General features: G+C 45.0%; 1 protein-coding gene across 3 annotated transcripts in view; it reads right to left on the bottom strand.

Annotated features, from left to right (window-relative positions):
- Positions 1-1,426: 1,426 nt before the first annotated feature.
- Positions 1,427-26,259, bottom strand: part of PCYT1B (phosphate cytidylyltransferase 1B, choline) — a 34,595-nt gene continuing 9,762 nt past the window's right edge. For 2 of the 3 annotated variants that reach the window (XM_054831934.1, XM_054831926.1), the window contains exons 2-8: positions 22,010-22,109; positions 20,496-20,612; positions 16,597-16,748; positions 15,603-15,681; positions 12,282-12,424; positions 9,924-10,112; positions 1,427-4,477 (exon numbers count right to left, since the gene is read on the bottom strand). In XM_054831934.1, coding sequence (XP_054687909.1) covers positions 4,271-4,477; positions 9,924-10,112; positions 12,282-12,424; positions 15,603-15,681; positions 16,597-16,748; positions 20,496-20,612; positions 22,010-22,109 — 987 coding nt within the window. In that variant the 3' untranslated portion in view covers positions 1,427-4,270. The other variant, XM_054831945.1, reaches the window with a different exon arrangement.

Genomic DNA, 26,259 nt, shown 5'->3' with positions numbered 1-26,259 from the left:
CGCATGAACTCACAGCAGAGACTTTCTGATTGCTTCCAGTCATGCTCTTTGCTAGTGTTTTCAGGGTTTCTATGGTGCAATGAAATCCCAGTTAAAAAATTAAAAATGCTTTTCAGTTCAGACTACTGGATTTAAAATTTGTTCCAAATTTAACTCAGTGCTTGCTAGCAGTAGAGGTAGACGCTCCCACAGGGCGCTGCAGCTCTTGCGTTGTGTCTCCTTGCCTGGGTGGGCCCGGCTCAGCGGTGGCTCATGTTGTCCCTGGGTTTAGATCAGGCCCATGTGCAGGAGAGCCCCTGGCGTCCCTTCCCGGAGCGCTGTCGGCCGCACAAGCGTACGTGTGCGCAGAACCGCCACCTTCCAGGCAGTCAGACTGTGGGAGGCGTCAGCCAGACGTGGTTCCTCTCCGCAGGGCTGTGAGGCAGCTCAGTGGGAAGAGAAGCGCGACCGCAGCCGGGCTGGCTTTCCTGGTCCTGGGAGTGTACGAGGGTGTCTTGCATCTCCCAAGGGATCCAAGACACTGCTCCAAACAGCCCCGAATCAGTCTGAAGTAATAAAGCTTGTATTAGCAGGGAGCATTTTGGTGTGGACTGTGCATCTTTAAATGGTTTCTCTCCCATGCCAAATGGCTTTGAAATCTGTTCCCATTCTGCAGTTAAAAATACCTTCACTGGGAAGTCCGAAGTCCCTGCCTGCTGGTTCAGCTTCTCCCTGCCTGAGGCAGGGCTACCAATAAATAAATAATGTAAAAAAAAAAAAAAAAAATCTTTTCTACAGCTGGTGCAGTGATCATTTCTTTCTTACAGAAAGGACAAAAGGGGAAGAGCACAGCAGGGAAACTCAGGCATCAGACTGACTTAGCTGGAAGAAGAGTCAAGTCAAAGGCCAGGGTCAGGAGTTGTCCCTGTGGCTAATGTTTGCTGCTGCATAAACCTGGCACAGCTGCAAGCCATCCTGGCACACACAGGAGCATCACAGCTGCTGTTCCTGCTGCTGGGGATGGTTTTCAGAAGCAGAACCAGGGTGGTTACAAAAGCACTGCCTCTTTCTTCCATCTAGAAGTAGGAATTAAAACAGTGGCTCCCGATTCCGCTGCGCTGGGGCGGAGGGGAAGGAAGGCCGCCAACTTGCTGGTGCCTAACGCTGCGCCTTGTCGGCTGAGGCAGCCTGTCCCCGCCTTTGCAGAGAGCAATCCGAGTGAAGGGGAGGTGAGGGGTGATGCTGTGGGAGCAGAGAGCAGCAGGATTTTGGGCAGGTTGCAGAGGCTGCTCGGGTGGCATTTGTGGGGGCGCAAGGATGGATGCTTTGTACTGGGGTATAAAGGACGCGGGTAACAAGTGCTGTGCTATCAGTGGGGCTTACGCTAGGTGTTGGTTTTGTGTGTTCAGAGGTGCTGTAAAATGAAGGTGAGAGGCAGCAGTATCTGTTGTACACTGTTTATTTTTCATGTGGAGCTTGGCTGATAAATAGGACTGAATTAAAGCAACACTCATGAAAAATAAAACCCAACCATGACTCAGAAGTGCAAAATTGCCCTCCGCGTGTCCAGAGACAATGAGGTTCTGGTTTGCCGGAGACAGCATGTGGATATTGGTGTCTGTACCAGCAGGGCAAAGGCTTCAGCTTATTGATACCCTAAATACAAAAGGACGCCTGGTACAGCATATGGCTTTGTCGCTGGGTAGCCACCTGTGACTCTGAGGAACAGCTTCTCTTAAGAAGAAGTCACTGGTGAGTTTTTCTCCAGTTCCTATTTACAAGGTGAGGTGCTGTCTTCCATTCAAACCACTGAACAAGGGCTGCTGAACAGTAAGCATGATGTTTAGTTTAATAAAAATTAAAAAAAACAAATGGTAAAAGCCAGGAACAACAAAAACCTACCCACCTCCATTGCATTTGGACATGGCTCATCGTGTAAACAGCACCAGTAGAGAGCAGATGGTTCCCGTGGTGGTGGAGTGGTTTGTGATGGGAAGACTTAAGACTTGCAAAGGATCAGAAAAACTAACAAGTGCATCCCAGGTATGAAATTACAGTAACAGGTTGCCTAAGGCTGAGAAAGGTCTGAATTGCATCGTCCCATGGGGCGCACAGCTGGTGGCAGCTGAGCTCGCTCTGGCTCTCCCCTGGCACTTTTAGTGAAAGCAGCGGTTCTCTCTGTTCCCTGCTCATCTCTTTTTGCAGCTTTGTGAAAAGGGAACTAGGTTGACTTCAGAGGACAAAGTATGCCACGGGATATTATGTACTCAGTCTTGTGCTAGTCAGAGTCTGGCGAAGTGTTCCCTAAGGAAAATCGGTCACCCCGTAGTGGGGGAGGGATGAAAGCTGCAGGGAATGAACAGAGCGCGGGGCTAATCTGGTGCCTGGTATGAGAGTCTGTACCTACCTGCCTGCAAGAGTATCTGGAAGGGAAGGAGTGAAGGGAGGTTACCTACTAGGTCACTTGGCGAGGTAAGGATGGTGGCCTCCTGGGGCCTGCTGCCAGAGGTACTACTGTCCGTCTGCTCAAGCGCTCGGGCATCTTGTTCCTTCATGCTTTGCTGTTCCAAGAGCCGCTCAGAGCCCTCCGTCTCCCGGGGGCGTTTCCTGCACAGGGAACCAGCAAAGTGCTGACCGGTGCTGCCCAGGGCAGGCTGCGTGTCCCGATGGGTCTGCACCTCCAGGGAGCAGTGGCACAGCGGCGACTTTGCTGCTGCGACCCCCTGCCCAGGCTGCCCAGGGTCTGTACCTGGCACGCCATCGCTGGGACAGGCAGGCGGCGGCACCCTTTACCTCGCTGGCCTGGCACCAAAGTCGGTGGCCGTCTGGGGAACCTCCAATGTGCCCGTGCACATGGCCTGGGAGCAAAATTGCAGCCCTACCACAGTGATGCAGGCTGGGTGTTTCTGGGCTGTGGGGCAGGGCAGCCTTGGGGGCTGGGGGTCCCCCACACTCAGAAACCCTGCGAGTCTGCGGCCACCTCACCAGGTGCCGGCTGCGGGACTGAACGGGGGAGCCAGACGTCAGGCAGGTCTGGCTTTGCCAAGCCGGAAGGAGATCAGCTAGCACATCAAGAGGAGGGAAAGCTTCACTCGTGCTACCCTTTCTGCGGTTCTGTACAGGTGTCACGGACAGAGAAAGACAATCCCCATGCCTAATACTGTTTTAAAGGTTTCCATTGCTTTTTTCCAACTTTTTCTCCATGTTGGGGCAGAGGATTGGCCTCGGGACCCCTGCGGGGGCTGGGTGTCTGTGAACACATCTTGTTTAGAGTTTGATGAGAAATTTGTTTAACCGGCTGAGTAGCATGTGAGGACAGCAGCACTGTTGTGCTCGTTGTTTGGCAATACACAGCAGGGAGCAGCAGGGTTTCCTAGGAGACCATGTCCCAAGGCCTTGGAATCCCACGTGTTTGTTTTAGATAGGTTGAAGATGTTGGTGATTTTTACTGGTGAATTCTATTTCCTATAACGCCACATTCCAGCTAGGGTCGTCTTTTCATTTACTTTCTTGCCTCCAAAGTGCAAAACCAGGGAGCAGAACAGAAGTTATCTGGTAGCTGTTCAGGCACTAGGAACACAGAGCGATTCGATAGAGCAAATACAGCCTGACTTTACATACACCCTGGACAGAGGCTTGGTCAACAAGCAGCATTCAATAGCTTGAATATATTAAATGGATTTCCACCAACTCAGATGGAGAGCTCTCCATTTCACTGGCGTGGTTTGGGGTCTGGGGCAGATTTCATTCAAAAAGAAAAAAAGTAAAATTTTATTTCCTGTTTCTGAATGTATTCACTGCAGTGATGCCATTTCTTCACGTGCCAGAAGAGCTCAAGGTTAGCAGGGGCCAATACAACCGCATCTTCTTCATCCATGGGCTGCAGCCATTGTGTGCCAGTGTGCCGGGTCCAGATCGGAGCCAGCTGGGCTCCTCCTGCCAGCCCCACTTGGTGCAGAGTTCCCCGCCAACCTGGCCTGGCCGCAGCAGCCGTAAGCAGCAACGCAGGGGCAGGAACTTGCACAGAGGTGTACGTGTTTTCTGTCAGGCCCTGGTACCGTGTCTGGCAAGCGCTGCCGGACGAGCCTCCAGGCACCGCGAGGGAGTGGGGATGGGATAAGCTCTTCCTGAGATCTCCCTTGCTGTGCTCCAGTTTGTTTTCAGCATCTTCTCCCAGAGCACGTTCCCTGCTGTCAGAGATACCCCAGATGTTCCTCACGCTTCTCCCCATCCAGCGGTTGAGTTCATAGTTTGTTCTTCTGTCTCATGGTTAAAAAAATATATCTTTATTTTACTTTTCATCCTCGTCTCCCTCGCTCATGCTGCTGAGGGAGGCAGAGGCAGCTTTTGGAGAAGAGGGGGGGGAGGCTTTATTGAAGACCCAGGGTGGAGATGGAGAACGGGATGGAGAGCGGCCTCGTGTGGGGCTGCTGTTTGGGCTCTGCCGGGGAGAAAAAGCCTGGAGCATTCGGCCACTTCGTTCCTGGAACATCTGCTTCTGCAAAAGCAAAGTGAAAAGATGCCCTTTGAGTAAAGCACAGAGGGGAAAGTATGTCTGTGCGCAAGCAAGGGCTTCTGCTCTGAAGCATGGCCCGTTCAGCCCACGCTCAGCCTTTGCCTCTTCTGCTGCGCTCGTAACAACCCGTTTTTTACACGACAAGGTTTTCTCTTAGATCGGACACCTCCAGTGTGAGAATACCGTGTGTGTTGTCCTAAGCCAGCCAGGGGGAACTCCCTTTGGATTTTTTGTATATGTTTATCACACTCTGTCTCAAAAAGTCAGTTTTCTGCCTGAACTCCCAATGTTCCTTGTTCCCAGGACCTTTTCCTTTTAGCATGACCACCCGTCTCCTGAGCTTCCTGGCTGGCCTAGCCTTTTTTTCCTCCTGCCCCCCTAAAGGGAGGCAGCCCAGTGCCAGCCAAATACTGGCAGCCACTTCTCCAGCTCCCTGGAGTAGGCACCACCCAAACCCTTGAATTGCTGGTGGGAATGTCAGAATTCAGGTGTCTGTTGAAAAAAGAAACAGGTGGAGACTCTATGTTCTGCTTTGGGCTTTATTGTCATTTTTGCTTTGTAAAGCTGAGAGGAGGCCTGCCAGAACTGGTGGGGTGGAAGAGACCACCTTTTCAGTCAAGCAATCTGCCACACTAAGGCAAATGCTGCTACTCGTTAGTGCCTACATGGCCTTGCATTAGGCTGCAGGGCTGGGTTACAGGAGATCTGGCGTGTACTGCGCGACTGCTGTGGGCTTCATGTGGAAAATGCCAAATGCGAGTGCCTCGCTGCCCCTCCTGCGGGTGGGGAACACGAAGTCTTAACCTTGGCCGGAGTACTGGGGGTCGGATCGTAGGCGATGCTCGGCTGGAACAGAAGAGCCAGCCCGGACAAAGTTACGTTGCTGCTGAGGTCTGAGAGCAAAATACTTGTGCAGAATGTATTCTGGGTTTGCCTGCCTAGGCAGCTGCAGTCCGCAGACTTTCTCAGCTTGAGCTTTCATTTTGCTTCTCTTCCCCTTCCCCCTGCAGCAACTCTGCTCTGTGATGACCTTCCTTCCAGCCAAGGAGCATGTGGCTCCCTGCTTTGTTCTTCCTCCCCCTCTTTGAAGCTCAGTATTCCCTGCCAGTGGAGGGGCAGATGCTAGGTTTTCCCATCAGGTTTCTGGTGTTTGCTAATCCTGGGGGTTAACAGTCGAGCACAAATACCAAACTTAACGGTTCCTCAGTGAGCTCCCTCACCCAATTTATATCTTTATTACATTGGCCTTTATTAACTCAGGTTTAGAGCCTGGATGTCGCTGCAGTGCAGAACGACAGAACAGTTCCTGCCTGGAGCCACGCTTAGTCATCCTCTCCTGCATAAAGAGCCGTGGTGTGTAACCTACCCCTGCGCTACTGCCAGGTCCAAAATATTCAAGACTCCCTAAAATCCCAGTAGTTAGCAGATGGTGGTTGCTCCTGATAAACGGTGCCAGGAAACATTTGGGTGGGGGAGGGTTTCTGCTGCTGGGAGCCGTGAAGATGTCACCAGGGCTGGCAAAGCCCCAGAGCTTGTTGAAATTCAGTGGTAGGAGTGCAAAATTTCTCTGTAGATCTCAGAAAGTGGGGTTCTGTTGACTTGACTTATCCTCTCACTGAAGATAACCCCCAACAAAAAAAAAAAAAAAATTGTTTGATATGTAATATCTTTTTCCTGGCCAAGCAAAACACTTTGACGCCCTCCTGTCCCTGCTGCCTTAACAGCCACTTCAGAAAGCTCAGTGACACCGCAGTGCTTCAGGGAGGCGTGCTACCGGTGCTGGGTGAGTCGGAAGTGGCCCAGTGTGGCTGGTATCCCATGTCGTGGGGGTGCCTGACTGCACCTTGGGCCACATGGGCCAGGGATGGAAAGGAGACTCCCCCCTTCCCGCTAAGGCCCCCATCCAGGCTGTAGGACACCTGCTTCCCGGTCCCTGCTTCAGCAAGGAGCTTCCTGCCTAAAGAAGCTGGTGCACTCACACCTTCAGCAGGGTAAGTGCCTGGCTGGTCCAAGTGCCTCCTGCCTTGGTGCTTTAACCACCAGGTCGCTGGCTAAAATCACACCTGCTGCAGGAGGAGGAGAAGGGAGGTGTAATTCACCTGCCTCCAGAATGACTCTTCCCCTCCAGCTGTGCTCTAGCAGGGTCAGTGAGTCATGCCCTTCCCAGGCAAGGGCTTCCTAACAGGAGGTGCTCCTTGAACCCTTGGGTGCTGAAGGACACAAGTGCTAATGGCTTCTTTGAAGTGCCAGCAGGGTAGACAAGGCTGGGCGGGCTCTGGACCTTTACCAGAGGCAGGAAAAGAATTTCAAAGCCTTGGTTCATGCAAGTTCAGGTACACCCATACAGTTTATGGAGATAACATTTTGCTTTTGGCAAACTTACGACTGGGTGAAAATGTTTTGCCTATTTCTGAATTTTCTTGCCTACATGTTGATACTCCTTTGGTTTACAAAACAAGTGCCAGTTGGCGTTACGGGGGACTGCTGCTTTTCAGCTGCTGATTCTTTCAAGGCCAAACTCAGGTCCAGGCTGCGGGGACACGGTGTGGCCTGAATGCCGGCCCTGGCTTCCAGTCGCAACCTGTAAGATTCCTCTGAGCCTCTGCGGACATCAGCAGTGACGCAGCTGCTTCCCAGAGCCACCATCCCCAACTCCCTCTGTATGCTGAGTAGAGGGAAACAGCCCCTTTGAAGGGACACCCCCTCTCCTCCGAGAGGGAGACGGGCACAGAAACCCTGCCCTGTGAGGCTTGCTTTCTCTCCGCTGACCTGAAGTGCAGCTGCCTGCTCATACGTGTCTGAGAGAAGGTGGAATGAACCCCGCTGCTTTCCCTGTCTGCGGAGCCACGTCTCTGCCATTGGGGCCTCTGTGCCGGGCTGTGTGGTGGTCCCCTCTCACGCCAGGACAAAAGTTTCATGCCACATGAATCGTTGTTTCTGACACCTCTGTGACTTTCTTGCAGGAAAAAAATGCATACGGGGATCGCACAGGTGGGCAAAATTGCCAATGAATTGTAGACTTCTTGACATTTGAAAACTGACATTCTGACCTTTTTCACACACAGGCATTTTTTGTGGGTTATGTAGCCCTTACTTTTAGAAAATTGATGCTTGCATAAAGCGTATTATAATAATTATTTGTGAAATAATAATAGCATATTAATGGCATGCAAATTACTGATCTAGGAATCTAGCATGCCCATAACGATTTCTGTACTTTTAATGTCAACATTAAAAGCAACATCTAACTAACAGTGATAAGGCAAATTAATGTTAATAACAGTTTTGACACTAATAGCAAGTTATCATTATTTGAAAAGTCTTTGCTGTTGCAAGGCTCAAACTAATTTTAAAAAAGCCACAACAGCTCTCGGCTCGTTGTCACCGATGCTTTTCCTACAACACTGCAAGAGTTCACTCTTATTCTTAGCAAAGGTCTCTGTGGTTGCACCAGATTTCCTACTTTGTGGTTGGGACACTAACTCAGTAAACAGGAGGCCACCTTCGCTCCCTCAAATACCTTTGCAGAACAGCTTTTTCTCTACTCAAATTTGGTAAAATATTTTATCAGCAAAGGGTTTTTAAAAATGCCATGAGTTTGCAGCATTAAGTGGGTAATGCCAGGGAATGGGATCAAGGCTTTGAAATTCTTTTCCTCTCTCTGCACAGCCAAACTCATCCCATCTCCTGTGGGTTTCACGTGCTCTGTTAGCATTTGTTTTATTTATTCAGCACCTACGGCCACAGGACCATCCCACGCGGGGAGCACTTGCCAAGCTCTGTGGAGAATAACCTGCAGATGAAGGACTCCTCGTGGATGCGGTCAATGCGGGTAAACCTGGGCTTTTCATCAGTTCCCCTCTTCCCCTCCTCAAGGAAAATGATACTGTCAATGAACAAATTGCTAAAGAAGCGATGTGTTTATATGGCTGGGACCAGTGTTATTCAGACACGCAACAGACGTAGCTGTAAGGAGATTATAAAGGTGCAGTCTCTGTTCTGAAGCCTTCACAGCCTAATTTTAGGCTTTTCTCAACTGAGCGGTAATCAACACAGCAAATGATGGCAGAGAAGAGGTGGGAACTCCAGTAAGAGGGAGCTACTATCTGCTTTGGTGGCACTGAGTTGTGACGTGGGCTATCTAATTCACCAGGGGTCTGTGAATCTTCCTGAGGGTTTGTTGATAAACAAAAAAACTCTGCTGAGATCCTTTCAACAGAATGTACTGTTCATGATGGGAAGTTGCTCAGGTATGGACTGATAAAAGTGACATGAGAGAATATTATGTGTGTGTTGGCTCTTTAAAAATATTCCAGTAGTATCTGCTTCATGCTAGTCCTAAACTGTTCTTTCTGGCTTGCTGCTCTCCTCCGTGCTTGCTCACGTTTCCTCGAACCAAGCAAAAGCTTCGCTCAGAGCCTGCAACCAGAGCAGCACGTCCGAGATGATGCCTGTACTCAAGTGTCTGGCTGGGGTGTGGGCTTTCACTGGAAGACAGCTGCACAGAGAGCTTGTTGGAAAAGGACTGACTCCCAAGGGGAAGGTCTAAGAAGGTCTGTTCAAACAAAAAACTTTTACATTCAAAATAAGCTTTGCTACTGGTTTCAACGTAGCAAAGGGAAGTAGTACAAGAAAATAAAGTGAGGTTTGGCGAGCTATCAGAACTGAAAGATGGGGGCCAGGACTCTTTGGGGGCTCTGAAGTATCACCAACTCACTACCCGCTCAGTGCGTGCCGTTGGTTTGAGCAGGTAAGGCCCTGGGGTTTCTCCCGTGACGGGTGGAGTTGCAACTCTCAACTGCCTTCCCAAGGCACCTGGGGACCTTTGGTAAGTGGGCTCCGTGGAGCCAGCACGTACTGAGGAGAGCTTCAGCAGTGCTTCGGTTCTGCCCGAGACTTCCCTGCGGTCAGTCGGATGAGCCTGGCCACTCGACCTGTAAAGTCATTTCTTGGAACTTTAAATCAGTAGGTTTTAAAGTTAGAAAATTGACATCTGCTGCTGCTGCTGCGTACAGAGCACGAAAAGAACTACTGAAAAACTTTTCAGTGTCCCCATTTCCCTCACCACCTCCAGCATATAGTTTCTCCCTGATGTCTCTGTGGTCCCACTTAGTGCTAATGGGGAGAATAGACTGTATTCGCCTGTTTGCTCATGTGTTGCTGTTCTGCAGCTCTACTGAATGCCGTATCACATTCAGCATCGCACCTTCACAAAAGACATTATCCCAAAGAAATCATCCCAAAGCAGCAGCAGCCAGAAGTGGCAAATCCTCCCGCTGCAGTATTGGCAGGGGTGATTGGATTGGTGTTATCCTGCTGTGCTGGCTTTCAAAACAAAGACTGCAGCTAAAGAATCTGCTCTTGATCTGCATTATGGCAGATGATAAATAAAAACCACTCAGACTTCTTGGGATGGCAAAATACCTACCCAGGCTCCATCGGGTCCAAACAGCTCTAAAAAGTTGCCAATAAATTCCCTGGACTTTTCTTCCCACTTCTGAATAAGGTCATGGCTCTTCTCTTCCACCTTGTAAACAAATTCTTTTGATTTTTCCTCCACATTCTTAACTTTTTCTTTCATTTTGTCCACTTGGTTTTGAAAGCGGTATTTTTTCTCCTGTTTTAAAAGCATGGATGGAGATTAATATATAGGGACTTGGAAATAATTAGCTATTGACAGTTAAGAAGAAGAAAAAAATTGCATTAATGTATCCTAGTACATATGGCCTTGGTTAACTATTCCCACATTATTTCTATAAATGCAAATTTTACATTTGTGGAATGAAGTGCAGGAGGCACACATTGAAAAGACAGTCTTGTGACATTACTGGGTTTAATCCACTACATGATTCTTCCCATATTTTCAAACTGAGTGCACTTTGAAAATCATATGAATCTTGTGAAGGATAAGAGTGAGAAATTAACAGCTCAAACTTAAGCAACAGGCAAATTTCCCTGGGTTTCCTAGCAAATGCAGCCCACTGCTGACTTGCCAGCCTGGATGATAACTTGGACCAAAATGTCTCTTTGGTTGGATTTCTGCAGAGCAGAAGGAAAACTCTCTTCACCTCCCAGCTTGGCTAGTACAGGAGCTTCTGGCTGCAACAAAGATGCGTGTAGGCCAGCAGCTTGTGGCCAGCAGGCTTGCTAGGAAGGAGGGCAAGCTCCTAAGTCACACAGAAAAAGAGGGGGACAGAGAAGATAACGTTAGGGAGCTCTCATTGGGCCAAGCTTCTAAAGTACTTCAGGGCTAAAGGGCTTTTGTCCTGAAACGCTTCTGCGCTCCTCAAGCGTCCAGTACACGCAGCTAACTAACGCTGTGCCCTTGAAGGTGTAATGGTCTCTGTAGAAGCACAGATCACTATCAGCTTTTAATTTCCTGTGAGCTTCATTTAATGGGCACTTGAATTTACTTTTAAAACAAATACTGTTTAGTGCTGAGGTGAGATTTATTCTAGCTCATGAATCACTAGAAGAACCACAAGGCCCAACGAAATCCTCAAGGTCCAAAGAAAAAGAATTCACTTTGCACCTAATAGGTGACCAAGCCTTTCTTTAACAAGGAAACCAGAGCTTTTCTGTTTCGGTGAAATCCTCTTTGTTTTTAATTTGAAACATAAACACCCTCTGGTACAAATTAGTATTTCTGCATTTAAATTACAATAAGGTAAATAACTAAATGCCAGGAGGGACTTCAGGATACATCAGTGTCTTGAGACTGGGGGAAGCATACCTTACGCAACAGTATCTTCACCTCGGAGCCTCTAAAGGGTACATTTGAGAACCCCCAAGGCATCCTGCATGCCTTAATTTAATGGATATTTGCAATAGTGATCCTTCTGCATGGAGTACTTACAAGCAGGAATTTTTTACAGATTTTGTAGAAGTCTGAAAAAAAAGCACGGTGAAATAAATATTTATGCCCTGTGATCTGTGATTTATCTGCCAGACTTCTAAATAAGAAACAACTAAGCAAAACCCTCATGAAATGACACAATTCAGTCCTTCGCAAGGGGGTTTCCCAGCTCCAGGGAAGGAAGGGAAGTCCTCCTGGGAGCCAGTCCAACCACAGGAAAGATTTTGGTAATGTGGGTTATCTTGAGGCCTTAAATTAAGACTTGAAGCAGACAATGAAGGAAAGTAAACTTTCATTTCTGTTAAGTGTTTACTCCTTACTGGAGGATAAGGTGCAGTTCTATACGTGGAAGCTGAATAATTTGAGCCATCCTTTCAAATGGTGCTCTTGCCCTACCTATTGTGGCTTCTGATTTCTTCAGCATCGTTTACGTACCAGCTTTCTAACATGCTTCCTTGTCTTTTAAAAACCATTTTAGCTTCCTCTAGTAATCTCACTGCTCAGCAGCTGATTTTTTTGTTTGTTTTTGTCCTGTTGTGTTGTAGAGAAAGTTTGGATATCAAAATCTTTGCTCTCTGTGCTGCCTTCTCACAATGGGAATAAAGAAAGAAACCGTGTCTTGGATGAGGAGCTGAGAAGCTTGCGGCAGGGGAGTGAGCTCCTTCCTAGTGTGTTATTTAGTCACCTACAGCTCAAGGTGGAAGGGGGAACAGCAGCTTTGTTACAAACATGAAAGCATAAGATGGAAATTGAGCTGCTAATTAATAGGAGCAATTAAAACTGCCCTCAGCTTACCAGTTTCTTTTAAATTAAGTTCTTACCAGCTATTTTAAAAGCAGCAGGAGGAAGATATCCTTTTTTAACCTTTACTCGACATTTGGGGTCCTAGGAGAGAGTGTTTCAGAAGCAAATGCAGATCGGTGTACTTACATTTATAAAACTAACATTCAGCTCTTTGGCGGTGTATCCTCGTTGGAGGTTGCGCCGGGCATACACGTCGTAGTCCCGGACGATCCTTGTGATGATATCCGATGTGGAGATACCTTCGGTTCTCTGCGTTGGTACAAACATTCCTGAGCAAAGTAGGAAAAGAAAGCCCGCTGAGAAAGCACAGCAGGACCAGGCACTGCGGCAGGTAGCTGAGGATGAACACAAAAATGCCTCACCAAAGGTAAGAGACTTGCAATTCTGCCTGTCTTGTTCCTAGTTCTTTCCTGTTGTTCTTGTGCGAGCTTAGGGAAGGCACTAGGCTGCTATACCGTTCGCTTTTCCTTGAGTCTTCAGAAAGGCTAAAACTTGCCCTTTTCACAGCGTCGGCTGTGATGTGAAAGTTATTAGGCTGGCAGGGGCTCCCAGAAAGGCTAAACCTCGCAGCTGTGGCAATTCACTGAGCAGTTCTTCCTGTAAGCACAGACCTTATTTAATGTTATATAAAGGAGTGGGGGGGTTGGCTTCCAGTCCCACTACTGAACAGCCATTTGCTGCTCTCCTATGTATTCCCACTCTCCCCTCCACTCCGGTGCTGCAGCATCTGACAGTCTTTGTTCTGCTGAGTAAAACAGCCCAGTCTCTGGCCTTGGCCGAAGTCAGGAAGTGCCTTCAGGTAAAAGATGCGTTACAATCCCTGGAAAACACCCAGGAAGATGAAGCGTAACGGTGGTGTGAACAAACACAGGTATACCGTGGGACCGAGGGTATCAGTCTCCACAGCCCCCAGTTCATGTCCACCTGGCCACATCAGTGGCTGCATAACCACTCTCCCCGCTCTGACAGATCCATCCCTAATAAAACTGGCCATTTATTAATACTGCTTGTATTTTCCTCAACGCATCGGAGGAATATATTGCTTTTTAATTGTTTCTCATCAACACAGGATCAGTCGTACTGTTAAAGCAAGTCACAAAGGCAGTAACAGCAGAGTGCTAGCACACCTTGGTTTAGTAGTTAGATAGGGCTACAAAAAATTACTCCTTTGACTTATATGAAATCGCACCATTAAGCTGCTGCTGAGAGAGAGCTGTAAGACAAGACTGAAAATGGTTTTGCAAAACAAAGTAGTGCTTTGTCTTGAAAGGGTGGTAGAGCTACCGGCAAATTAATCCTCACACGCTCACTTGAAACAGGCAGGCATTGCTAGCTAATTTCACAGGGTTAGCAAAAAGATCTGGAGAAGGAATCAAGAAGCTTAGCAGCCTCTTGTGACTAAATGCTATGTGATATTTTTCCTTTCTGATCTCTAATTAATACTCTGCTAAAAAATAGATTATTTTAATCATGAGTAGAGGGTTTCCCTGATCATGCTTTTCAGGCTTGCAGCAGTCACTTGGGAAGCTATTTTTGGAAGCAGTGAAAGCTACTTTGAGCCAGAAGCCTTTATAGATAGGAACTACAATATATGAACAAATCCAAACTTTACCCTTGCGAAGCCAAAAGCAGAATTGTTTTCAAGTAGATGCACAAACCCATGTATGAGAACATTACCTTTAGTCACTGATTTTGCTTTTATATTCTTCATGTGTTGGACTGATTCATGTTTTCCAAACTACTTGTTCACAGATGCGCAGAGGTTTAGTCAGTGCACCGTCACCCACCTCACCGTTGTCCCTATGCCCTCCCACCCACTGATGGGAGTAGGGACAGGAGAGCCCACGGGAATCTATACAAGGAGCTCCACAGTTTCCACCTGCTTCTCTGCCAACAACCTGATGTGGGGAAATGGGAGTACTGGAACTAAGGAAAAAACACAAGTACATCCACAGCATTGGTCTATTTAAAATAAAACACCTTAGGAGAAAGGGGAAATTCACTATTGTAATAATGCTGTTCCAGAGTCTTAGGACTATTACAGCACTAGATCTCAACATTTTTCACAAATAAGGTAACATTATTGTAACATTATTCCTACTTTATATGTAACAAAATTCAGCCAACAAGACCGAAGTCACTTCTCCAGCACCTCACAGTGATGGATGTGGGACAGACCACAAGTCCCTGAAGCTGTAAGTCCGTACTCTATTCTGCAAACAAAGTTTGAGTTTCTCATCAGGACATGTGCGCACTGCACCCGTGCCCAACGACAGCAGAGAAGGATGTGCCAGATTTGGGCACTCTCCAGCTTGGCCTGGTAATGATGCAGTCACACCAAGGGCTCCTGTCGTGTTGTCCCGTGCACTCAGCACCTTACAGAAGAAAGGTAACATAGCTGCGTGGCCAGCACGTATGCTGTATGTCCCTCGGTGACCTGTCCTTACCAGAGGTACCTTTGTTCCGTTGCCTAGTGAAGAAAGCTGGTGCTGGCTCTGAAACTGTAAAACAGCAGTTCCCAAAGGAGGGTTGTAAGTCTCACACCACAGTGAGGTTTGCAAGTGGAAAAAGATCAAGAACTGCTGCTATAAAAAGCTTATTCTTTCAGCTCAGGTCAATACCTGGCCTACTGCTGTCATTGTATAGCTTGAGAAGGTCACTTTGCACGACAAATTGCCATCAGGCAGATTTGCCCTGGAATATATGTAGACCAGGAAGAGGATGGATTCAGCAGTGTTCAGAGCAGCACCTCCAGGGAGCAGGAGAAGAAAGGTATGATCAGTTTCTCCTCTCATGCTGTTCACTGTGTTAGGACAGCTGCTGCAGGCAAACAGTGGCTTACTATTGTCTCCTCAGATTTTATTCAGCTTCCTTGAACTGAAGAGATACAACCTCCTGATGACTTCATCATGGTCATGTTCAATGCAACCAAACTGCTAAAGAATCATGGCAAATGAATCACACTGGTACCGATTTAAAACCTCTGCCATTGTAGTAAAAAGTGCAAATCACTAGGGGATCCTAATGACTCCTGAAGGCTGCCTGTGCTTGCCCGTATTCAGGACTGGGCTGTGTCAAGGGGTCATCAGTTTGTAGTTATCAACAAACCACTGAAGTTGGCTGGGCTGCTGTGGGAACGGAACTCATTTTCATTGGTTCAGAGCTCGGAGTCAAGCGCCCTTAAATTGTTTAAATACCCCAGATGGGACTCCTCGTTGACAGATCTGAATGGTTTCCTGGGGATTATGGCAGGAATTCAGCCAAGGACATCCTTTGTGGTTTTACAAAGTGAACCTTTCTGCTGAAGTCAGCAGTACCTACTGTTATGGTGTAAGAGTGTGATATTATCTCTACTGCTTCTCTCCCAGCAGTCGCGGTCAAAAGGCAGTAAAAGAATTTGAGCTGAGGCTGAAAAGGAAGGTGCTAAAAGTGTAAAGTTGCCCTTACCTGCCTCCTTTATGTGTTTGTATACATCATCCGAGCCAGCGGAGGAGTATGGGATGTCATCGTGGGCTACAAAGTCAATCTGCCAGTGAACAGAAGAAGAATCACATGCCACCATCATTGAATTTTGATTCAGTGGGGGGTCATTGTGGAGGACCATTTCTTTTCTCAACTCCAGCTGACTTGCTTTTGACATTCTCATCCTAAAGCCATCACCTAGAATATTGCACTAGATTTAGGCCCTCAACTGCTGTCTTGTATGATCAATTATGAAAGAACAGAAAACTTGTCTCCAGAAGCACTGCCATTAACACATCACTCTGGCTGTGTGAGATTTTCTACAGAATATAAGACACCTGTTCCTGCTTTATTGCTGCTGGAAAAGCCAAGTCAAGTGGCAAAGCCTTGGCTTTCAAAACCATGGAGCCAGGCTTATTGATTCTGCCTCCTTAGAGCTGCGCATATATACATGTATACCTAGTACCGTCACGCTGTCCTTTCGTCACCCAGTGATGTGGACACTAAAATACATCCTAGTTAATTATGCTTTTGTTAAGAGTTATATATATATTGCAAGACAGGCAATAACACACAAAAAAATTCTATCCTGCCTTTTAGAGGACACATGACATTTTTATGTATAAAAGAAATGTGCTTTTAATTCAGGACTTTAACAGGACTTTAGTCATTATGTGAGAACTTTGCTAGTTCATGATCTCCTTTCCTGAAAGTCAATTTGTGAATAATTCTTCAGTGTTATTTTGCCATTCAAAAATCCCACTAGAGATATTATCTCAGCATATCAAGCAAAAAAAGGCAGGACAAATATAACATTTTCGACAAAGACAGAGGCAAGCAATGCCATGTACCTAATTTCAGTGACTGGAATTAACTGAATTAAATAATTTGCTCCAGCTAATAGAATTTCACAGACTTGCTGTTTATTCTCAACTGTCAGCCTACAAAGGGGAAGGGAGGGATAAGGGGAGAAATGTACCTTATGTTTTTCAAGGAACTCAGGTGTCAGTGTCCAGGGTGCATCTCTGATGACCTCATCCACATAGCGACAGTGTCTGAGGGCTTCATATCGCTCAGTTTCATTCATCACAGTAAAGCCTTTGAATTTATGAGTTAAATCATCACTGCAAACTAAAATATGGAAGTATCAACAAAATGGCTCCACACTCAGTAGAATTAGCATGACCAGGAGTTGATTATTTCCTGAAAACTCCACCAAGCACTTAGTTATGAGCTTAGCTAATTTTGGAGTGCTTCAGGGCATCTAAGAGTTCTGCTCAGGGTTGGCAGGTACAACCATAGACTTCTGAGAGATCCTTCCCTTTCTGGAGCTGCAGCCAGAGCCCAAGTGAGATACTGTAGGACATCTCAAGCGGTACTATATGCACATATTGAGGTAACTCAAGCCCATTATAAGCGGGGATTTCATGGGTTGTGAAATTTCAGGGGTGATGGATAATGCTTCAAAAACAACAAAAAAGTGCAGTGTCAGCAATGACAGAGTGCTCGCAAATGTCATGTAACACAAAATGGTCAAGGCAGGAAGGAACCAGTGGATATCACCTAATCCACCCACCCTTTTCAGAGCAGGGTCAATCGCAGCAGGTTGCTCAGGGCCACATCCAGTTGAGTTTCTGAAGTTGGAGATCTGTCATCCCGTTCCCACTTTTTGTTCTTATGTAAACAATGCTCTAAATGATGAATTTGCCAACAAAGCTCTAAATCACAGTAGAACAGTTTCTCGCTAAATAAACACTGATGGAAAACAAGTCATGGCAGATTTTATAGGAATCTGTCTCTGAGTTTAGCTTTGAGTTCAGCAGGAACTTCAGCATGGAAAGAGAAGTAGGGCTTCTGCCATGTTCAAATGGGAAATTGCAGAAGGAAGCCCCATGGAAAGGACTGGGAGAAGCTGTATGCTCTAGTGGAATGAGCAAGTCCAGAAACCCTGGTACCCAAAGTACCAATACTTTGTCACATTGCTTTTAAAATGAGGCGAAGCACCACCCATGTTACCAGAGAACTATAAAAGTTAGATATGATCTTTCTACCCACATAACTGTCCTGGTTTTGGCTGGGATAGAGTTAGTTTTCTTCCTAGCAGCTGGTATAGTTCTGTGTTTTGGATTTAGGATGAGATTAATGTTGATAACACACTGATGTTTTAGTTGATGCTAAGCAGTGCTTACACTAAGTCAAGGACTTTTCAGCTTCTCATGCCCTGCTGGCAAGAAGGCTGGAGGTGCACAAGAAGCTGGGAGGGGGCACAGCCAGGGCAGCTGACCCCAACTGGCCGAAGGAATATTTCATACCAGATGACATCATGCTCAGTATATAACTGGGGGGAGTAGGCTGGGTGGGGTATTGCTTCTTGGGGATGGGCTGGGCTTCAGTCAGCAGGTGGTGAGCAATTGCATTGTGCTTCACCTGTTTTGTATATTATTATTATTACTATTATTTATTATTTCTTCCTTTGCTGTCCTATTAAACTGTCTTTATCTCAAGCCGTGAGTTTTACTTTTTTCCCCCTCAGTTCTCTCCCCCATCCCACTGGGGGTAGGGGTAGTGAGCAAATGGCTGTGTGGTGTTTAGCGGCCTGCTAGGTTAAACCACAATAATAACATTGCATAAAACACAGTGGCCTGTCCCCACAACTGTAACGCTGTCCAATATTATAGCTACGATAGCCATTTGACACCCCACATGGAATAATGCGATACCCATTTATAGCTGGGTTGACAGTGGTTGTCCTTCGCTGCAGGTCAAACCTGTGACTTTGGATCTCAATTGTCTGTGACACTGGGACAAACAGAAAATGTACTTGACAAATGATAAAGCCCACGTTATTAGTGCTGCAGGGAAGTGTGAGAGCAGCCCTACAGCTGCTACTTCTTTCTAATTTGAAAACATCAACCTATCAGGCAAGGCGCTGGCAAAGATGCAGTCTTTTTTGAGATCTAAAATGGGTATTCTTGCTGTGATGGTCGTTAAAGACCTTTAAAGTAGGAAAAATGTAGGAAGGCTTAGATAGCCCTGGAGTTTGTGCAAAATTCAAAGCCAGATAATAATATACATATGAATATCAGCTAGTGAAATGCTACTCTATCCTATTATGTCATTTTTGATGCCTGCTGACAAGAAATTTAATGGCGATCAAAGTATTTTCAGTAGAAAGATCCCTTCTGAGATTGTATTTATTTTTATTTATGGCCTTTATGTCCTCTTAAAGCCACCCTCTCCTGGAAGAAAGGGTCTACTAAAATTATTGGAAAATAGTAGTTTTTGCTTGAATTCTGTAGAAAGGTTTGATTTCATTTTTTGATTACTGTTTGTTCATGTACAGTGCAGACACAATAGCTCTGTATTTCCTTTTGATTCTGTCATTGGGGTCTAATGACTGATTTGGGAAGTTATAAACATCTATTAAAATATTTTTTCTTAGCTCCAAATAATTGTCTTCACAATGAGAAATAAAAAGGGTTGGTTGTGGTGCCCACAAAGACACAAGGCACCAGTGCTTTTGCAGCACAAATTGTATGTGGGTGTGGAAAGGTGCCTATTTTTTAAACGTGCTAAGATGTAGAGTGCCTTGCTGGGAAGAGGTGCTGATGAGTGCTGGCTGCTTTGTCCTTCACTCCAAAAATAAGGGCAAAGTGAAGCTATGCCATGAATTTCAAAGGAGCCAGGCTTTTGCCCCAGAGCTCCTTCCCTGATCTGGGACACTCCCCGCTCCTTTAAAAGCAACAACAAAACCTACATAACTTGCATTTTTTTAAAACTTCACAGTCTTGCACCTCCACTAGCTTCTTCTGCAAGCTATCTGGCTCAGCAAAGAGAGTCCTAAATGTTTCCTTCATAACAAAGGGATGTCTCTTTTCCCTCCCAGGAAGCTCCGTGGGAATTGCCACAATAAATAAGAGTAAAAGCCAAAAAGTGTGTTTATGAGGAGATTTTGCTTCTCCTCTATGTTGGGTCTTTTTTTCCCCTCCCTTTCAACTGATTTGGGACGAAGATGCAAAATAATGCATCTTATAAAGTGTCTGAAGGTTGCATTCACATTCGCTTTACCATCACTGCTGTAAGCATTTGAGCAGCTGAAGGCTGCTGTGAAATGTTTATGCGAGGCATATCTCGAACCCAAAGGTGCAAGAAAACTGGAACCAAAATGCACGTTTATGAGGCCTCACGAGAGCAGGGCTCGCACAGCCAGCTAGGCGGGACACAGACACCCTCCAGTGACTCCTCAGGCACGTTCCAACTGCTGAACAGCTGTTAGCCAGCCGCATGGCAATAAAAGAATATATTTACGGCAAAAAAAACTGATAAGAAAGTAACCTGCCTGGGGATACTTGTGAGCTGAAAACTACATTCAAATCATGACCTACATTTGGGTCTCCAGTGATAACAGGCTGAATTTAGCTTCTCTGCTGATGTTGAAGGCTGGGTCTGCACACACAGTACTGACCCGGCAGCCAGGGGACTGTGGGCTGTGCCTGGCTGGCGGAGGGACCGAGGAACCAGAAATAAATGAGCGGTTGATCTCATTCACTCATCTCCATCTTTGAACAATTTTGAGCGAATAACTGAAAAAGGTAAATTATTCATATGGAGCTATTCTAAGCTCAGAGTCATGCAGGCACCTGCTTTAACTAGAATGGGAATTGTGCCTGTGCTGCTCAGGGCAGAATTTGACTTTTACTTTAATTGATGCAATTTTAAGACGTAATTCAAGGCAAATCGCCTATAGAAAGCCCCCAGAGTGAAAGTAGCATTCAAAGTCACAGTGTATAAACAGCTGGGGGTGTGAGCATGGCAATAACTCTCTGATACTGAAGCACAGAAGCAAAAATCCAGTGCAATAAATAACTCTGATCTTACCTCCTACTAATAAGTAGCTATTCGGGAACAGAGTTTTGGCTTGCATAAGAGCTCTAGCATGGCCAGAGTGGAAGAGGTCAAATATCCCATCTGCATACACTCTGACAGGTCTGTCAACTGTGGAGAAAGAAACACAACGGTGATTTTTCAGACCCCAAACAAGTTGCACTTAATTCTACTGGACAGACTTTTGTTCCCAGATAAGATGATTGCGGAGATTTACCCCAGTTCTGATGTTCAAAATGCACCGTGGTTTTATCCTGCTCGTTACTTGTTCTCTGTATTCTCTGCTGGTTTCTCTCAGACTTAGCCTATTTATTATCATCCATCATTCTCGTATTCTAATTTAGCAAAAATGTCATCTTCCTGCCTCATTCAGAGTTCCACCATATGTCTTGTTCTTTTCTCTCTGCCTTTCTAGTCAGTTCTGCATTCTGGATTTTTTCAAAATTTTCCTTATTTCTTCTCATCATCTCCCTTTTCCTCCCCTCTTGTCTGTGACTTTCTTTTTTCCACAGCTTACTGCTGTAAAAATGTTCCACACATCCCTTTTTTCACGCTCTGCTCTTCTCTCTAACGAGCCTATCATTTCTTTCTCTGACCAGCCTCCTGCTATCACCCTTATAATTGTTGCTTTCTGTACGACATCTTCAGCAGCAGCCTCCAGGTAGAAAAAGGACTTGCTTTACCAAATGACACGCCTGACAGGTGTGCCACCTCCAAGCAAAAGGACAGCGGAGATGAGAGCGACAGAGCTCCAACCTCCATGGACTCTGCGTCAGTGCTACAGGGAGATGTCTGCTGTCAGAACATCCAAGGATCCACAAGAGAACATTGTTCCTTGCAGAGCTGACTGGAAAGCTGTGGCTTACCCCTATAAAGTGTACATACTTTAAAAGCTTATTTTAAATAGGAGAAATAAGTTTATGAAGGCTTTTTTTAAAATAATCTCTTGGAATTTATGGAGGGTGAAGTATGTATTTAGGACTTTATGTCATCCAGTTTCCCCAGCTCAATCACAAAGGTAGGTCAGGAAAAAATGTCCAGATAAAGAGTTCCAAAATTGGGCATGGTTTCTTTTCAAAGGGCAAATGGCCTTTAAGGCCACTTAAGGTCTGACGTGATCAACAAAAACATCAGCGAAAGAAGAGATTTTCCAGCATACAGAGGCAGTACGGGAAGAGAATCCAGGAGGTAGCCACGACACAACACAATTTTCAGGCTGGTTGGAGTGGGCTGGCAACCCTTCATTCCAACCAACACGCAGACATCCACGAAAACATCATACTCTAACTTGAAACATTTTCTCCTGTTGTTTCTCTAGCAGAAGATAATAGCCCTCTAGTTACTGGTTTCTTCCCCATTACCTGATAGTACCAGACACCAGGCCGGCCCTTCTGCTTCCAAGCGGAAGGCACCAGTGAGCATTGACAGATGTTTGTGAGGGAGAGCCTGTGCTTTGGTCCCATGGTTCCAGCACCCATGGTCCTGCTGATGTTGCTCTCTAGACATACCTGGTGTTCCCAGGCGGGCTTGTGCAATGGTTAGCTTCTCATGGGGGGCTTGGCACTGACAGCTTGTTTCATCTGCAAATGGAGCAGGTGCCGTCAGAGTCTGGAAGGGGAACAACACAAAGAAAGTGAATTTATTTTTTTCATCAGTTAAAAAAAGAATTATTAGCTACTAGTTAACTATTACTAGTTAAAAAAGAACTATTTAATGATGGCAGGATGCTGTAACCAGGCTTAATACTGTTTTTTTCCCCTAAGGATATTTGCTTTTTGGTGATCCCTGAGCATACACAATTCACTCAAGGGAAAATGATGAGGCAAATAAAGCTTTCCAATCACAAAACACAATTTACTTCTTTGTCTGCTGAGAAACTCAAGCACTTTTGAGGTAGGTGCAAGTACCTAATTTTTCTTTTGCAGGGCAAAGTCAGGTTTGATGGCCCAAGCAGCTTAAGCCTTGGTTTGGTCTCAATGAGTTCAAAGGCCCAAGATACAAAATGTGTTGTGTGTAAATAATAGCTGGAAAAACTAATTGGGATTTAGAAAGCTGCAAATGGGCCATCTCCTCACAAGCACCATCTCCTCCCACTGACAAGACATCAGTACAGATGACTGAGACTACAGGTTGTTTTGTTGTGTCTTTAATCAGAACCTTGGATAATTTTGAGGAGCCATTCAAAATAAAGCCAAAACTGCCACCAGAAGTCCCAGCTAACTAGAGCTAACTGAGCTGCAACTCCTTTCTCTGGTCGGACACATACTGTGACAGTACTAAAATGCTTGAACTGTGATCAGAGCACCACAAAGGTACTTGCTCTGAAGAGCTTATAACCTAAAGATACAAGAGAGAGAGTGAGGATGTGTGAAGAATGACGTGGCGTTATCTGTCAGGAAACTCGACTGCAGAAATTACATTTTCTGCCCATGCCTATGTAGGAAGTTATCAGCGATCAGAACCTCAGATATTTATTATCTGCCATATGGCCTGATATGAAAAAACACACTTCTTCTGCTCTTGGCTTGAAATCTTTACAAAATCATAGAAATAGCAGACTACCATGAGCTGAGTTTTGGTTTGCTTTGTTTTTGTGAGATGAGGTGGTAGTTGAGACAAGCCGAAGGAAATCTATCCCTTACTTTGCCTCCACCGTGATTTAGCTGGGACCTCGTGGCCTTGCAGCAGTGGCTTGGTTAGGTTTTGACAGTGACCACTCATGTGATGTACAGTTGTCATACCAGTTTGAGTGCCCACTGTTGATTGTAACAGAATCTCTCTTCCCTTTTACACTTTTTTTCAGCTTTTAGATGCTGAATGCTTTATCACTAAGCATTTATTTTCTGAGACACTTTAAAACATGTCATGCCTAATTGTCGCTGACCTCTGGGCTCACTGGCTTGTTGCACAGAAAGCTCAGAGGACAGCAGTAAAACAGCAACAAAGACTTAAAGATTCATATCCAGCTCTTTCTGCTGATTTACTAGCCATTTTGTTTACCAAAAGCATTAAAATTTTATATAATTTCTTTCTTTTCTCCTTCCATTTTTCTTTCCTTTTTTTCACAATCTCAAATGTTGCAGGAAATCATCATCATTAGTATCTCAGTGATGAAAATCACAGCATCTCTGCAGAGACAAGATTAAAATGGAGAAACTATGACCAAGTCCAAGTTTCAGTCTGGGTTTCGTGGACAGGAACTGTTCATCGGGCCACCCATGCCGCACAGCATAGAACATTACACATAATCACACTGTGCCAGCTCCGTCCTTTATTTTCTAAATACTGTCTTTTTGCTTCTGGCTTTGTGATTGCTGTGTGCTAACCTGTCTTTTTATCTCCAAGCAAGGTCAAGTTACATGGCAGCCCATACAGCCTGGTTCCCGCTGGGATAAAGAGGAAGGCAGAAATGTTAAAACAATAATGGCTATGGTCTGAGACCTGCAACTGGTAATCAGATCCTAGCTTGGCAGAGGCTGTTTCCTTGGAGATCATTTGAAGAAAATAGGCCTGGTTTGCAGCAAGATTTTTTTTCCCACAGTGGTGCTTTTTATCCATGTAAACATCTTTGCAACACCAAGTTTTTTCTTTTGGTCTCTGCTCAATGAAGAACCACCTCTATTAGCTTCCCATCGGTTCAGCTTTTGCAAATGCTCATCATTAAAGCTCACTTTACGGCCGAGGGTTTAGAACTAGACTCGTCAACATTCCTGTTACTCTGTGACCTGTCAGTTACTGGATATGAAAATACATTAAATACAATGGATTAAAATCAGCAATATTCTATCAAAGAGAAGCCACATAGAGAAATGCATAAATACGATGTGCTGACAGATCAAATGAAATACAGCAATAGCTTCCCAATTAGGATCCAATATTATTTCATTTTATCTGGCCTAGAAAAAATGTTGCTGAGCTTAACAAAAACATCTTATGAGTAAAATAAGATGAGACCATTTAGTTTGTATGTAAGAGCATAAGATAAAATATTTCGAGAAATTATTAAAAACCAGAAATACTTTATCAAACCTCTTTCAGTTTGTATATAATTACTTGTATTCTTTCCAGTTTCTTGTCAGTAATAACTAGAATCTGGAGAAGAGAGCAAGTAATAAATTACTTTAAAATATAGCAGCTTTTTCATTTTGGTTAATCCATTAAAGTACTTTTAGAAGTTCACTATAGTTTTGCCAATAATCAGATCATTAGACAAAGACTTCGTGCAAATGTACTTCTGTCTTTCTCTGACAGATTTTTCCCTTCATCTGTGCCTTCATTATTTTCTAAGCATTTACATCTTGCAATTACTCAAACAAGTCAAATTAGCCTCATATTTTGGACCAAGGTAAGCTTCTGAGATCTGCATCATCCTGTAGCAGGGTGCTTTATAGCCTAAATGTGAGTTCAGTGATGAATTATCTCATTTTGTTTGTTCAGCACCTGCCTCCTCCTTGTATTATTTGATATTCTTGTACTGGAAACTTCAGTAAATTTATCCATAGTCACCTGCTCCTTGCCTCTCATGATTTCATAGTCCTCTTTCTTTTCTCCCCTCAGTCACATTTTCCAGGCTGAAGAGCTTTACCCCATTTATTTGTTCCTTGTATGGAAGCTGGTCCACAACTTTGATTATTTTTGTTGCCCTTCTCTGTTAACTGCAAGGTGGTTTATACAGTGTTTGAACTGATAACTCTTCCAGTTTCTAAAGCTTTAACAGACAGGAATAGAAAATTATTTACATGATGCTCACACTTTGTGGTTATCTTTGATGACATAAGCACCTTACACCTGATGTCTGTAAGGGAGGCCTTACTTTCATTTAAGCAGTCCAAATGCCACATCTGTATTAATACGTGGTGTCTAGAGAAAGCCTATTACGTGTCATAAATGGAGAAGTCATTGCAATACTAGGACTTGTTAGTGATATTTACTTCAGAAGATATTAAAACACTCTTGCAATGCAAGTCCTGTTTCCTGGGAATGAAGACGCTCCATTCAATTATAATTAAATTCACTTCCTAAAAATGAACGCATGCGAAACCATCATATCCAATAACCCTTGCATATCAGAAGTGACTCATTATATGACAAGTTTAAACAGTGTCTTACTTGCATTCTCACAAATTTGCAAAATAACTAGATGAGGTTCAATAAATTTCAGGAAATTAAAAGATGGAACGTAGGTAAAGGGATGCTTCATAGCAAATGCCTCACAGGTCCATTTGCACGCAGTAACATCTTTATAACCTGCAACTATATTTAATGAGACAGTAGCCCAGAGAGGAGAGTACAGTGTGGTAGGTAGCCCTGAGCTGGTTCTGTGGCTGAGACACTTTACAAAGAAACCCTACATGACAGCTAGAAGCAGCTTATTTTCAGGTGTATCTTCATGCTGCCTTTTTATTATCACTCTTCATACTCTCTTAGGCTACTGTAGCCATTTAACTTAGCTGCTAGTCAGCAGATAAACATCCATAGCTTATGTTTCCAATGGATTAAAAAGAAAGGGGTCAGTGATTCGTAGAGGAACAGGAGTCATACCACTGAAATTACAGGTCAAAAGCATGAGCACCTCCACACTCTCTCTTTTGTTTACAGCATGCAAAAGGAAATAATTAGTTGTGTTATTGTTTGTTTGTTTTCTGTTTTTTTTGTTTGTTTGGTGTTTTTTTTTTACACAACAGAAAGCATGACAGAATTATTTTTGAAAATGGGCAAAAATAGACCCATCTATGCAGTAGTGCATCTGCCATTATAA

This window comes from Grus americana, chromosome 1 (genome assembly GCF_028858705.1).
Source record: "Grus americana isolate bGruAme1 chromosome 1, bGruAme1.mat, whole genome shotgun sequence".
Lineage (NCBI taxonomy): Eukaryota > Metazoa > Chordata > Aves > Gruiformes > Gruidae > Grus > Grus americana.
This window is presented reverse-complemented; position numbering and strand designations above follow the sequence as displayed.